Source organism: Denticeps clupeoides, chromosome 13, assembly GCF_900700375.1.
Source record: "Denticeps clupeoides chromosome 13, fDenClu1.1, whole genome shotgun sequence".
Lineage (NCBI taxonomy): Eukaryota > Metazoa > Chordata > Actinopteri > Clupeiformes > Denticipitidae > Denticeps > Denticeps clupeoides.
Window position 1 is genome coordinate 2,903,959 of NC_041719.1, and position 14,450 is coordinate 2,918,408.

Sequence of the window (14,450 nt, forward strand, 5' to 3'; positions counted from 1 at the left end):
GATTTGGCCGCGTCGCCACTTCTCGCGAGATCTGATCAGCTGATAGGTCTGTTTTTAGAGTGCGCCGTTCGCTCGGCCGACACGTGGGGAGGAGAGAAAGACGCTTCCACACGCCGAGGGGGGGACGCGCTCGGGACTTGTGTCGGGCCCAGCACACGTTGCCTGGCTTTCGGGGGACCGCGCGGCGCCGTGGCGGCGGAGGAGACTCTCAGAAGCGGTGAGTGGGGCTGACGGCGCCCCGACGACCTTCGCGCACGCCGCCGGTTCGGATTAAAGCGGCCGCTGGTTCCGTCTAGTGGGACTCGTTAGCCGCAGCCGCCGGGCCCGGGTCTCGTCCTCCCGGTGCCGCGTACCGGGGCTCGGCGTCAGTGGCGTCGCGGCGCGCGTCGAAACGGACGTCGGGGCTTCTGAGGCGACGTCGTGCGGCCGCGGCGAGGTGCTCCCGGTGAGCACCGGCGGCGTGCGCCGTGACGCACGGACGGCCTCGGCCTACCACGCGTGCACCGAGGATGCGGCGAGGTCACCGGATCCCGGGGCCCGTCGAACGCGCTCCCCCTCCCGAGCCGCGGCCGTTATTCTCCGGCCGTTTCCGCGCACGTTTCTCCTCAGGCTCCGCGCAGCCCGCCGGCTAACTTTAGCCCCACCGCTACGCTCGGGTCGCTCAGCGGGCTCTCTGTCCCGGGCCGCCCCGTGGCCACACGGGCGACTCTCGGCGCGGTCAGCGCTGTTTTTTATTTTTGTTTTTTTTTTAATACGCGCCGGCGTGACTTAGACGAGCCGCTTTCTAGCTCCGGCAGCGCGTCGTTCGGCGTGGTGCGTTGCCAGGTCGCGCCGCCGTCCTGCCAACAGCGAAAGTATTTTTTTTTTAAGTTATCTATTTATTTATGAGTTTTATTTATCGCCATCTCTCCGTGAAAGGCAGGTGGGTTTTATTATTATTATTTTTTTTTTTTTTGGGTTTTAAGTTATCAACGCGGGGTGTGGGTTCCGTGCGGATACATGACTAATTGCGCTGCCGGAGTCACCACGGCGATTCCGGCCGGAATCACTGCAGTTACGCAGAAGAGTTCCCAGCCGGGGTTGCCAGATCGCGCGAGAGAAACGCGCCGACGGGACTCGCGTGGCCGACGTGTTTCCTTCGCCGCGACCACGTGTGACTCTCTTGTAGCTTCAAACGTGACGCGTTTTACGCGTTTGTGGCGCTCGGCTCCGAGCGGGCCGGGTATAACTGTGCAGCCGTCCGGCGTGGCTTGAAACGGGCGGACGTGGCAACCTCGGCCCGCCAACACGTTCCGCTAAAGAAGCCGTTTCTCTCGCCGGCGGTCATGTTTCTCCGCGTTGACTCGCGTAGTTCGAGCCGCCTGGAGAAGCGCGACCCTGGCAACCCCGCTGCAGGGTGACCCGTCAGCGTTCGGCGGCCAAGGTCGAACGGCGGCGCGCCGGTCGCGTTTTGTTTTCTATCATGAAGCGTTTAATAACGCGTGTCGCCTTGTTGAAGGTTACCGTCCGCCGGGATCCGCTGTCGTTTCAACAATAATTACAAACGAATGAAAACCCACGGCGCCCGTGCAGACGTGTAGTTTGTTGGTCCCGCTTCCGGGTCCTGGTGAGGTCAGTTCAGGGTCACTGCAGAGGAGAAGTGCTTCCTGCCTGACCGAAGCACACTTTTTTTTTTTTACTGCAGTAATGCTCACTTCTATATGCTTGAGTTTTTTCTTGTTTTTTTTTTTTTAAACTGTGATAACGGGACTCGTTGTCCTCTCTTGTCCTCCTCTCCTGACTTTTTTTTCCTCATGGGAAAAGTCCCCGGTTGCTTACGTGCCAGGGGGGTCTGGGGGTGTTGTCTTTTCGCAACGAACGCGCCATTCATGAGTCTCTCCTAATCTCATGTTGTTGGTGTGGTGAGCCTCTTAATGGTCTAATCCCCACCAGATCCCTACTGAGGTGGCCTGGTCCCTTCTGGGGTCAGAAGTAGGCTCCATTGAGAAGGAAAGTGTCCTCTCTCTCTAACCAAATTACACCAGCCAAGTTTTTCATTTCAGATTCCTTTCATTCGAGCCTTAAGAAAGGGAGAGTTGTGCTGAGTAGAATGATATTGTGTGCGTCATTCTAAGCCACTCCCAGCTGCCGTGGGGTCCAAAGACCGCCTTGCCCGTTGGCCAATTATGGTCTCTTGTCACCGGTTGTGTCCCCTGAAGGGTGCAGCGCGCTCCCGGCTACGTGGGCTTCCTCAGGACTCCGGCCCGGACCGTTTAGGAAAGGCATGCGCGCTCGCCACTGCCTTTTATAACGCGGGCCGTGGCGACGGCGCGCCGCCGCGGCCAATCGGGGCCGAGGGGGGGCGGGCGGGCCGGGTCCCAGCTGCGGAGGTTAAACATTCACCACGCGACCGAGCCGCAGCGAGAGTGCGAAATCCTCAGAGTCTTACACGCTGTGCTACAGACTGCCCTTCAAAGTCAGAACTAACCAGATTTTTAAATCGATTTTGTTTTTTTAGGGCACATTTACATTTATGGCATTTACCAGACGCCCTTATCCAGAGCGCCTTACAATCAGTAGTTTCAGGGGACAGTCCCCCTGGAGACACTCAGGGTTAAGTGTCTTGCTCAGGGACACGATGGTAGTAAGTGGGATTTGAACCCGGGTCTTCTGGTTCATAGGCGAGTGTGTTACCCACTAGGCTACTACCACATTTAGGGCATTGATGGCGCTGGTATCAGTAAACACGATCCACTGCGGCCTCGGTACGGTAGGTGGCTTATTCCAGCTCTGCTACCACGCTGCCTAGTTTCAGGCTGAGCGAAGTTTAGTTACGCTCATGGCCCTGTGTTTAAAATGGTTTTCCTTTTAGCCCCTCCTCCCTTGCCATGGGTTTGCCAGGGAGGAGGGGAACTCGGCCTGTGGCTTTCTTAACTTTTTTTTTTTTTTTTTCCCCCCACATTATATTTTGACTTCACTCATTTGCACACCTTCACCCTACCTGTTATGTTTAAAGACATAAAAGTGTAATATTAGGTTATGTTTGCAATATTTGTGTATTGGTAATCGTTCTATACTTGCAATAGTGGTAGTAGCCTATGAGCCAGAACACCCAGGTTCAAATCCCACTTAATACCATCGTGTCCCTGAGCAAGACACTTAACCCTGAGTGTCTCCAGGGGGGGACTGTCCCTGTAACTACTGTCTGTAAGGCGCTCTGGATAAGGGCGTCTGGTAAATGTAAATGCAATGTCCACAATACTGTGGTCTGTAGCAGTCGGCAAAGCATTTCGCTGCGTATCATACCGCGTACGACTGCGTACGCGACGAATAAGATTTGATTTTAATTTGACGTGGCGCCGACGACTCCTTGTGGTTGAGATCCTGACCAGAGTTTTCCGTCTCCTGTGCCGTGCTCTTGGGTTTCCGCGGGGAACCTCTAATGGCCCCGGTGTAACTTGCGTCTGCCGCGCCGCCACCGAACCCTCCTCTGTCCCGCCGTGACCCGGACCTAAATAAGTGAATGGGTGAGATTTTCTTGCCGCTCACCGGCGTCGCTCTGATCCTAAATCGCGGTTTTGTGTCTTCTCCTTGCAGGTTTAGTAGCTAGGGTCCAGAGGAGATGCCACTGAGGTTCCGGTCCTTCGCCCCGTACACGCTTCCTGGGGTGCTGGCGCTGATCGGCTGGTGGTGGTACGTCTCTCGGAAGAAAGCGCGCATCGGCGGCGCCGGCGGCGGCATCGAAAGCGACGACGGGAAGGCCCCGGGCCTCGGCTCACCCAGCGAGGGCAGCAACGGCATGGTGGAGAAGAGCTGCCCGCCTTCCGTCCATCACCGGACGGGCCGCGACAGGCCCAAGGCCAGAGAGCAGAGGCCCGCGGAGCAGGCGGTGGAGGCCCAGGTCCACGTACCTGCCGCCGCGCCGGAGACCCTCGCCGCCGCGCCGCCGCCGTCGGAGAGGACGCAGTCGGGGCCTGAACAACTGACCGAAGACAGCCCGGAACCGGTCCAGCACCACCCGGCGCTGAAAGATGGCGGCGCCCCACAGGCGCCGGGACCTGCGAGTATTAGCAGCGAGGCGGTGGAGGTGTCCGGGGAGGAAGAGGTCCGGCGTTCAGCCGCCGCGGAAGGCTCCGGTGCCGCGGAGCTGCACGTCTCCCGGACGGCGGGCGTAGAGGAAGCCGTTGCCGCCGTCGCGGTGGAGCTCGCCAAGGCCGAGCGGCCCGAACCGGAGGGGGAAGTCGCGGCCGACGTCGCGGCGCCTCCTGAGAACCTGCAAGTGGCCAAAGACAGCCCCGCCCCTTCCCCGACTCTCACCAAAGACGAGCCCCCGGCCGAGCCGCCGCGGCAGGACTCGCCGCCGCTCCGCCCAGAAACTCTGGAGACGTCGGGGGCCCGAGACCTGCCCCGCGCCGAGGACGGCGAGGCGGAGGCGCTGGAGCAGCTCGCCGCCGGCCTGATCTCCGAGGTCATCACGGCCGCCACGCGGGAGTTCCGTACGGCCGGCGGCTGCGAGTCTCCGCCCACCGCGGACCGCCCGGCGGGGAGCAGCACCCCCCTCGTGAACGGCAGACCCCGTTTGTCTTCGGACGCGCGCTCGGAGGACGGGGCGTGGCACTCGCCATCGCAGTTGCTCGTCACGCAGGAGTCCGCGGCGTCACCGGAGGTCCCCAACGGCTGCCCGGCAGCTCCGGCGTGGGAGACGTCGGAAAACGGGACGAGAACGGACACTGTAGTCGGTAGCCGGTTCGGCCAGGCGGAGGTCAGCCCCGTCCTGTCGAAACTCCGGTCGGAGGAAGGCGCCGCGGGGCCCGAGGACTCTGGGTGTAGCACGTGTCAGTCGGAGGACGGGGTCAGCGGCGAGGACCTGCTCCACAGTACGGGCCTGTCCCAGTCCATGCCCGACAGCCGAGGGGACCTTATCAGAGTGTCGGGGATTTCTTTACAGGCGGAGTCCGAGGGCGGAGAAGAGGAGTCCGCGAGGAAGAGTCCCGCGCCCGTGCCTCTGGAGGAGGAGACGCTGGCGAAGCACACGGCCGAAACCAACGCTGACGACCTGCAGGTCAACGGCACGGCACTCCGGAATGGCGCCCACGCTCCCAGTGAGGCGGAGGCTGACCAATCAGGAGGTGAGTTCCTCGCATAAAATTATAATTATAAATCGATGCATCGAGATGCTGACGTGGGCTATGTTTCGAACATTACCTATAGTGGCCATGACGGCCTGATCTGAGCACAGCGCCGGTCTTGGGGTCCAGGTACAGCTGCCTCATCGGCCTGGTTGTAAAACCTGAAAACATGGCCTGGATTTCACCGTCGGATCAGTGACGTTTATATTTCCATGTGGTGGTGGATTCATTCGCTGGTTTGGTTGCTTTGTGCCTTTAAATGTTGCTGCAGAGGTTTGCTGTAGCCTCATCGTCCTAATATGTAGAGACGTTCCTCTGCCCCGTGTCCAGGGTTGCCAGATCCTAAATGTTGGAGTGTCGTACCAGCAGTTTAAAGTGATTGTATTTTGACAAAATTATTATTAAACTTGCGGGATGGCGTTTGGCCGGGCGACTGAAGCGCTGCATTATGGGACCTGTAGTTTGTGTGTTATTGGAGCTTGATATCGGCGGGCCGTTATAATAAATATCTATAAAATAATCTTGCGGTCCGGACGTGGCCTGCGGGTCGCGGGTTTGACCCCTCGATTGATATTTTTTTTTTTTTTTTTTTTTTTAAGAGGCGCGTGAGACCACTGGATGAAAACGGATCTGTTCCTGGGTACACTAATGATATAAGTATGGTACATTTTGGGATTTGTGGCAGAGCACCGACCCCTGGCAGTCTGAGGCAGGCTGGTGGTTGTATACAGGCCTTCAAGGCCTTCAAATAATGTGATTGATTTAAAAAAAAAATAAAAAATTATAAATAAACAGGTAATATGTTACAAAAAATTCCCCTTGTGTAGACATTAGATCTATTTAATTACCAGTGCTGTTGCGTAATATCAATATTTGCCTTATTGTACGTCTAGGCCTAGTTTGTTCCCGATGTTCCCGATGTCCTACATACACGTTGCTTGGATGTTCTGTTGGTCAGGAAAATTGATCTTAAATTAATTATTATGTGACTGGTTTGAAGTGATCTGAGATCTTGATCTATGCTCAGTCTGAGGCCGGTGAGGAATTTGGGTTGAGTATTTTCTTAAGAACTGACCCACATACAGTCGCCTGACAGTTGAAATGTTTGGCTGTCTTAAGCGTCCGCAAATAGGCTTCATTCTGTCACGGACCCTGAATTTTTTAACACGAGCAGACAGGTGTAAGCAGGTCAGCTTGAGTGTCTTCCATATAGATTTTGCACCTTTGCTGCTGTTGGAGCGTCGTAACCAGAAGCCACCTGTCTTAAATCGGCTTTGAAATTGATCCCGCGGGGCCCGAGGGAAGGCGGCCGGGGTTTTATTTTCCCCCCTCGGTGTCCCTCTTGGTGTGTTTAGCCGCACTAGCCATCAGAGGGGTGACCACTGCTTCAGAGTTATGGCTTTGTCCTTATTGATGGTCCGAGGAATGGTGTGTGTACCCAGAAGTGTTGCAAATGGCCTTACATTTTAGGTCTCGGTCCACATATTAAGATTTACAGATGAACTGTGCTGGAATCTCGATTATAAAATGATTATAGATGTGCTGTTTATACTCCAAGTGGTTTGTGCCCACTGAATTGTGCAGAGATTTTATTTGCGATTTATAGTGCACCGGTGGCCAGCGCAAATGGCTCAGATCCGGTGTTCCAGCCTTTTAAACTTCGTCAACTTTGCTTACGAGCAAAAACATCCATCTTTCAAGGCAAATGGAATTAATCATTAGTATTAATGGATTAGGATTATTATTTTTTTGTTTCCTCATAGCTTTCCATTTCTTATTGAACAGCTATCATCTAATAAATCAGTTTTTCTTAACATATATAACATGTAGTGTTTTTATATTGACTTTTTATATTGACTTTTATATTGATTTTATATACACTTTATATATCTTGTATAGATAATGTACGGGTGCTAGTAGCCGAGTGGGTGACACACTCGCCTATGAACCAGAAGACCCAGGTTCAAACCCCACTTACTACCATCGTGTCCCTGAGCAAGACACTTAACCCTGAGTGTCTCCAGGGGGGGGGCTGTCCCTGTAACTGTGATTGTTCTGGATTTTGTATTTTTTTTATTTTTTTTGGTTCCACCAACTACCTTTTCCCCCCACAACATATTTGGAGTTAACTGACAACGTTTATTAAAGCACCTACACACAAATCCCGACGCTGCCGGGACGACCAGACAACACTTTACAAGCTGAGGCAGGAGACCGGGACGGCCGAGCTGCGTCGGCGTCTTTCCTTGCCCTTGAAGTACAGTGTGTGTTCTGCCAAATTCGGTGCAGGGGTGCTAATACCTTCAGCTGAGGGTTTAGTGCCAGCTTAGGTCGGGGGGAGAACTCCCTTCCAGCCTTCAACTTAGTCACTACAAAGGGGATTTCCTTTTGATGTGCGCTTAGCGTCTGCGCTGGTTTATCGGCCAACTTCCGACAGGCCCGACACTTTTTTTTAATTTAATTTTTTATTTCCTATTTATTCGGGGGAGCACGAGCCGAAGAATTTCATTATGGCTAGTGATGCCTCACTGTTATCTGTGTGGGACTATACAAAATTTTATTAAAAAAATTAATGCGCTCACTTCTCATGAACGTGGGGGCTAGCACCACAAGCCATCAGAGGGGTGACCACTGCTTCAGAGTTATGGCTTTGTCCTTAGTGATGGTCTGATGTATGGTGTGTGTACCCAGAAGTGTTGCAAATGGCCTTACATTTTAGGTCTCGGTCCACATATTAAGATTTACAGATGAACTGTGCTGGAATCTGGACCTTGTGTGTCCATGGGTGGTTGCGTGGTGGTTTGTGCAGGAAGCGACTACAAATCTGGGACGGACCTCTCCGTTCGGTCAGAAGATTGGGGGGGCCGTCGTACCCCGGATACCGTACAGTAAGTCTTTGAATGTCATTATATATGAACTGTGTTTGTGTGCCAGGCTCCGATGTTAACAGCATGGACAGCGTGGATAGCGGCTGTACCCTCGGTGCGGGGGAGGGCCAGCAGAGAGGAAGCCACGCCCAGGCGTCCCAGAGTTCCGAGCTAGTAGTCTGGGAGATCGAGGTGCCAAAGGTAAATATTAAAACGCACACACGCTTGCGCCTCCGTCTTCATCACTTGTGCGGTTTAATTAAAGCTTTCTAATCCAGAAGGCACCTAATCTGTGTCTGCTGTGGAGTCGCATCGCGCTTCGGTGTGTTCTTAGTGTCTTTTACAGTTTAACGATGCAGTAATCTGAATTTAAAATTCATCTCTTGTATTTAATAGGATTACGCTCCTCAGTGATTCGAGATTTTCTTTCGTACATTCTTGGCCCTTTGAATGTGAAATTGAATTAGAATTTAAATTCTTGCTCTGAACTTCATTGACTCGGGTGGTCAAGTGGTCAACTCTACTTCAGGTCTTAGTAGTTCCAAAAAAAATTTCAAAACTTGTGTAAACACAATAATTATGTGGGATAATTAGGGGAAACGACTTTGTGACCACCTGCACCTGGATGTAGCCTTTTGTCACCCTTCTTTATGTGTCCTGTGTGAGTGGAGACGATTTTATTATTTTTTGTCATTTCTCCTCAGCATCTGGTGGGCAGACTCATTGGGAAACAGGGGAGGTACGTGAGTTTCCTGAAGCAGAGTTCTGGTGCGAAGATCTACATCTCCACCCTCCCGTACACGCAGGAGTTCCAGATCTGCCACATAGAAGGTGACCTGTCAGTAGGGCAGTCTTTGATTTCCTAAGTGCCCTGATTCGTATGACGTTCTCAAAAGCATTCTGTGCATTGTGGGTTTTTTTTTTTCTCTCAGGCACCCAGCAGCAAGTAGACAAGGCGCTCTCCTTAATCGGGAAGAAGTTCAAAGACCTGGACCTGACCAACCTGTACGCGCCGCCGCCCCTGCCGCTCACACTGCCCTCGCTGCCCATGACCTCTTGGGTAATGTGACGTACTCGAGACGCTTTCAGTGTGCTGCCGAACGAGCTGCGCTCGCTTACGATTGGCTGACGTGAGTCTTGAACCTATTTCCCCCACCATAGCTCCTCCTCCCCACCGGTGTGACTGTGGAGGTCATTGTGGTGAACATAGTGTCACCGGGCCACATGTTTGTGCAGCAACACACACACCCCACCTACCACGCCCTGCGCAGCCTAGACCAGCAGATGTTCCTGTGCTACTCGCAGCCCGGAACGCCAGCCCTGCCGTCTCCGACTGAAGGTAGAGGGGGGGTTAAAATAAAAATACCGTAAATTCCGGACTATAGCGTGCACCTATATTTAGGCTACTCCTACTAGGAAAACGGAAATTGTACGTAAATAAGCTGTATCGTCTATAAAAATTGTTAATATCCGCAACTACATACATGTTTTTTCACAACGATCCTAAAGTGGTCTTCAGTACAATTACTTGTCGCGCATTTTCTCGGCAAGAACACAGACAAAGCAAAAGTCATTGATCACTATCGCCATCGTGTGGCAGCTTTGACCTTCGATATCCAGACTGGTCGTCTTTCCCATCTGTGCACGAACCACGCAAAATGTCCGATCCAAAGGATTAAGTGGGAGTGAGTGTGACCTGTTCGGTAAATTAATTGGCCCGATGCGACTGGGTTAAATGTGTTTTGGCAGCAGGAAGCTAGTTATTTTGTGGTAGTAGCCTAGTGGGTAACACACTCACCTATGAACCAGAAGACCCATGTTCAAATCCCACTTACTACCATAGTGTCCCTGAGCAAGACACTTAACCCTGAGTGTCTCCAGGGGCGGACTGTCCCTGTAACTACTGATTGTAAGTCGCTCTGGGTAAGGGCATCTGGTAAATTCTGTAAATCTAAAGTTAACCTATAAAAGTCCACAAATTAGCTGCATTTATCAAATTGTGTGAAAATGCCGGAATTTACGGTTAAAAAAAAAAAAAAATGCTCAGAACGCAACTTCACGAGATACTTCACAAACTCAAAATAATTCCACTGCCTTGTCTGCTTACATCTTCCATTTTCTGCCTGTTCCCGTGTCTCAGTGGGAGTAATCTGTGCAGCCCCAGCGATGGATGGAGCAGCTTGGTGGCGGGCTCAGGTCATCTCCTTCCTCAAAGATTCCAACGAGGTGGAGATCCGGTACGTGGACTACGGCGGCTACGACAGGGTGAAGATCGACACTCTTCGGCAGATAAGGTTCGCCTTGGATTTGGCTCTCGGCAGCTGACCTTTTGCGTGTTGTCTTCGCATCTTAACGAACCTCCACTTCCTTGTGAAAACGCACATCCAGGTCAGACTTCGTGACTTTACCATTCCAGGGAACAGAGGTGCTACTGGACAACCTCGCCCCTCTTCCAGGTATTATGGGGAAGGGGAGAAATCGACCGGAACACGGCGGTAGCCGCCCGTTCACTCAGGTGGTTCAAGGCTTTTAAAATGTTCCGTACAGGTGAAGACCGCTTTTCAACTGAAGGGAATGCAGCGCTTGAAGAGATGACAAGGGGGGTGCCTTTGCTTGCTCAGGTAACATGTTTGTTGGCCTCTAAAGGATGTCTATTATCTCCTCAACATGTTTTTTATTATTATTATTATATTTTATATATATATTTTTCCCCTCTTTAGGTCACAAACTATGACAACAATACTGGTCTTCCCATGGTACAGATGTGGAACATGGTGGGAGATGAGGTCAGTGATGTACGATGTATAGTTTACATTTATAGGTTACATTACAGTATATTGTACTTATTTAGCAGTTATAAAATGTAGAAGTCTTTGATTTTAAATTTTTTTTTACTTGCACAGCAGACAGTCCCATCTACAGGGTTTCTGCAGATCCTTAAGTCTTAAAATGTAAAAATGATGAGCAATCCTTAAATCCAGAGTTTAAGTGAAACAATCCTTCCGTCAGTCAGCACCTCCAGGTTTACGCACACATGGAAGTGGCCCTAGTTTTTTTGGTGAGAGGCTGGCTCCGCGGCAAGCAGCAGGCGTGCCTCGCAAATGGAGGGCGCCCTTCCTCCCCGCAAATGGGCAATAGAAAACAGTGTCGCCCATATCAAAAACCGCCACTGGAAATATTGCAGTCGCACCCTAGTGGCTTGCAGCTGTACAGGTAATATATGAGTGTTAACATTGACAAAAAAATAAATAAAAATTTGGAAGGAAAGTTTTATGTATAACTTAGATCTGGCCTTAAGAAAAACACTTGGGCAAATGTGGTTAACGACTGCGATGCAGGATCTTAAATTTGATGAAAGTGGCTTTAAGTCTCACACTTGGCTTCCTTAAACCTGCAGAAACCCTGATCTAGTGGTGCTTCCTGATCATTTCCGTAATGAAATTGCATGTCTAGAAATTCTGAATTGATCGCGTGTTGAATGCACGTGGCTGGAAAAGTTTGGCCTGTGGAGAATATTTATTGTCTACTCGTGTCCCCACAGCTGGTCCTGTTGAATCGAACCCTGGCGGAGCGTGGCTTTGGCTCCTGGGTGGACAGCTTCTGATCTCCGCCTCGGTCTCTTCCTCCCTCCCCCCCCTCGCCCACACATACTTCCTTACACCCACTCGTCCTCTGACCTCCCGCCCCAACAGCCCCTCGCTGCTCTTAGCTTCAACCTGAAGTGCTCATCACTGGTTTTGGGAGAAATTATTAGTTTTGTTTTTTTTGTTTTTTTTTTTTCTGTTAAAAAAAAAAAAAAAAAAGAAGAAAATACTGTAAACCAGAAAAGAGAAGAGTTCCTCCCAACGCCACCACGCACCATTTCACTGAGTAAAGAGGCGCGATCTGCCTCATCCTGTACATTTGCAAAAGGAACTATAGACGTATAGTAATACTAAATAAAGGTTTATATTCCCTCCGCCCCGTCCTACACGAAGGATTCTTTCGGCTCGATGCTGTCTGTGGACCTGTGAACATGCTGTAGAAGATGTACATTTGAAAGGAATCGGGTGGGGGGGGGGCTGCTGTTGTATGTTTTCTGGAGCGGCAGAATTTGTGGAGGTGCTCCCACTTTGCCTTTTATTCCCCCTCGCCCCTTGTTACCGCTGTTCATATATGCTTTTTGTGCTGATTTTACATTTTCAGTTATTTTTTTTTTTTTTTTTTATACCCCTTTTCTAAAATGAATGTCACATTGAAGGCATTTATACCCACACCCCACGTCCCCACCCCCGTGGTGCCACCAGAACGAGTGGAAGGAGCTGGGTAGGGTCGGCAGCTGGACTCCAGTCCATATAGAGGAGACTTGTTCCTGCTCCCCGTTTCCCCATACGTACAACACTGTGGCCTTAAACTGGGCGGGGTGGGGGTGGGGGGCATTTTTTTTTTTTCTTCTTCTTCTTAAATTCCCATAATTCCAAATGGTGATTGAAGACCCTGGCGCTCTCACACTAACCACTCATGGGACTCTGCTCAAGCTCCGCCTTCAGACTACCTGGGACATGTGGCTTCGGCCGCTGCCGTTTTCCAAGAGCACATCTCGTCTGGAGGAGGTCATGTTGCACAGGACCACAAAAACCAGAACAGGAGGGGGCTTCACGCCACTTCAATGTCTTTTATTTTTCTTTTTTTCCTTTCGAGGGGAATAAACACTACAGCGTTTCGCTTTATTTTACACCGTCTCGCCTGCAGAAGTGCTGAAGTGCGGCGAGGAGCGGTCAACAGTTCCTGAACTGTGTGTATAGGTCTGCATGTCCAGCGTACCTTCTGTCCGTCTGTCCACTCCTAACTGGACGTCCGTCCCCTCCAGCTCACTACAGCACCCTTCGATCCCCAGGTCTGCTTCGGTAAAGGACTAAATGGCGTCCGTGTCGCTACGTCGTCTGCTGCTGGTAATGGATGAAAACGGAAGGGAATTAGATTTTGATTGGGTAAATAATTTAAGACTTTAATTGTCTTAATGTTGTATTTGTTTGGGAATTTGCATTATATTGGTTTCATTAGGCTAAAGTGACTTTTTTTTTTTTTTTTTTTTTTTTTTTTTTTTTCTTCCTCCCCCTCCTCTGTTCAGTGTTGCTTTTTCCATGTTTTTGCATTTTGTGGTGTGAATTGTTGGCCTTTTTGCTGCTCCCATCATTACGACCTCGGCTGCTCCTGGATGTTGGCGTAGGTGAAATGCGGGTTCTCTGGGTACGCGAACGGACCGGCATGTCATTCGCAGGCACCACGTTTGTCACTTTTCTCGTTTCGAGCTGCTGTCACCAGTGTGGTGAAGTTCTCTCCACCGGGGAGCCCTGCGGTGGGCAGTGATTTGGGCAGAGCGTGGCCGTCGAGGAGGCCCAGTCGCTTTGTGCCGGATCGGCCCAGCCCGGTTTGGAGTTGCACACGTGCAGGTTCACTGACAGCCGTAGAACGTACACTATTTACATGGCTTTACACGTTGGGGGGTGGGCGGGTTGCACTGCACTCACCTCCTTGACCAATTTGGGGTAGCGTTGCCACGTTTTTTTTAATAGGCGCCGCTCCTTGTTCGAGGTCTCAGGAGCCGCCTTTAACTGTCTGCGTGGCAACCGAGGAATAATTGATGACTGCAGAGCAGCTAACGTCTGGACATCGAACCGTTGAATGTTGGGCATCGTCTGTGTCACCGGACCGTCACAACGGTCCCTTGTAAAGTCACCAGGGAGCATGGCGCGTCACCCGTTTTCGACTACTGTCCCGGTCCTCGTACTACATTTTACATGTTGTCGTGTAAATTTAAGCCCCGCTCGGCCCAGGGCAGGTTCTGGGTTTGAACTGGTCCGTGTCGGTATTTCACCGTTTTCGCTTTTTGTATTACACTGGAGAGAGTTTAGGAAATGAAAGGGAAAGTTTTTATCTCCCCACACCCTTCCAGAAAACGGTGACAACGGTAACCTTTCAAGAGAAAAGGCGCTCTTAGTTCTCGGTTTGTAGGACTGGTTTGAAGTGTTTTGGCTTAGCTTGATTATTATAATTAATGGTTTTGATTTATTTAAATGGGTGTAAGCAAAGCTCTGTACAGGTCAGTTTTTGCTAGACTCATGCGATTTTTGTTTGTTTTTTTTGTTTCTCATTCCTTTTTTTTTTTTTTTTTTGTTGTACAGATCTATAAAAAAATAAAGTTATTACAAATTATTAATGTTCTGTTTCCTCCTTTTTTTGTCTCTTTTTATTTTTATATTAACATGGGTTGTTTGGAATGTCTTGATTTGTAACCCGACTCTACCAACTTGTTCATAATTCACAAATATCACCGTTCTGAACCACATGCCACCAGCAGATGGGGTCTGGGTTCTGCAGAAGTCTGCTTGTCAAGCGAGGGAGAATTTCAAGATGCACTGTTGCAACCTAATTCGATGCCTGTAAATTCTGAAGATGCATAAAAATTACAGATATTATCTAAACATGGAAAAAT

At 50.8% G+C, this 14,450-nt stretch overlaps 1 protein-coding gene across 3 annotated transcripts; it reads left to right on the forward strand.

Annotated features, from left to right (window-relative positions):
• The first annotated feature begins 44 nt into the window (after nt 1-44).
• Nucleotides 45-13,023, forward strand: akap1b (A kinase (PRKA) anchor protein 1b). 3 transcript variants are annotated; one of them, XM_029000829.1, is made up of 11 exons: nt 45-217; nt 3,577-5,108; nt 8,043-8,176; nt 8,680-8,806; nt 8,908-9,035; nt 9,137-9,314; nt 10,116-10,269; nt 10,364-10,431; nt 10,523-10,596; nt 10,696-10,761; nt 11,517-13,023. In XM_029000829.1, exons 2-11 carry the CDS (start codon nt 3,602-3,604, stop codon nt 11,577-11,579), a joined length of 2,499 nt encoding a protein of 832 aa, XP_028856662.1. In that variant the 5' UTR covers nt 45-217; nt 3,577-3,601; the 3' UTR covers nt 11,580-13,023. The 3 variants fall into 3 exon arrangements, with proteins under 3 accessions (XP_028856662.1, XP_028856664.1, XP_028856665.1); XM_029000831.1 differs by lacking the exon at nt 45-217 and adding an exon at nt 876-922; XM_029000832.1 differs by lacking the exon at nt 45-217 and adding an exon at nt 1,304-1,423.
• Nucleotides 13,024-14,450: the final 1,427 nt, after the last annotated feature.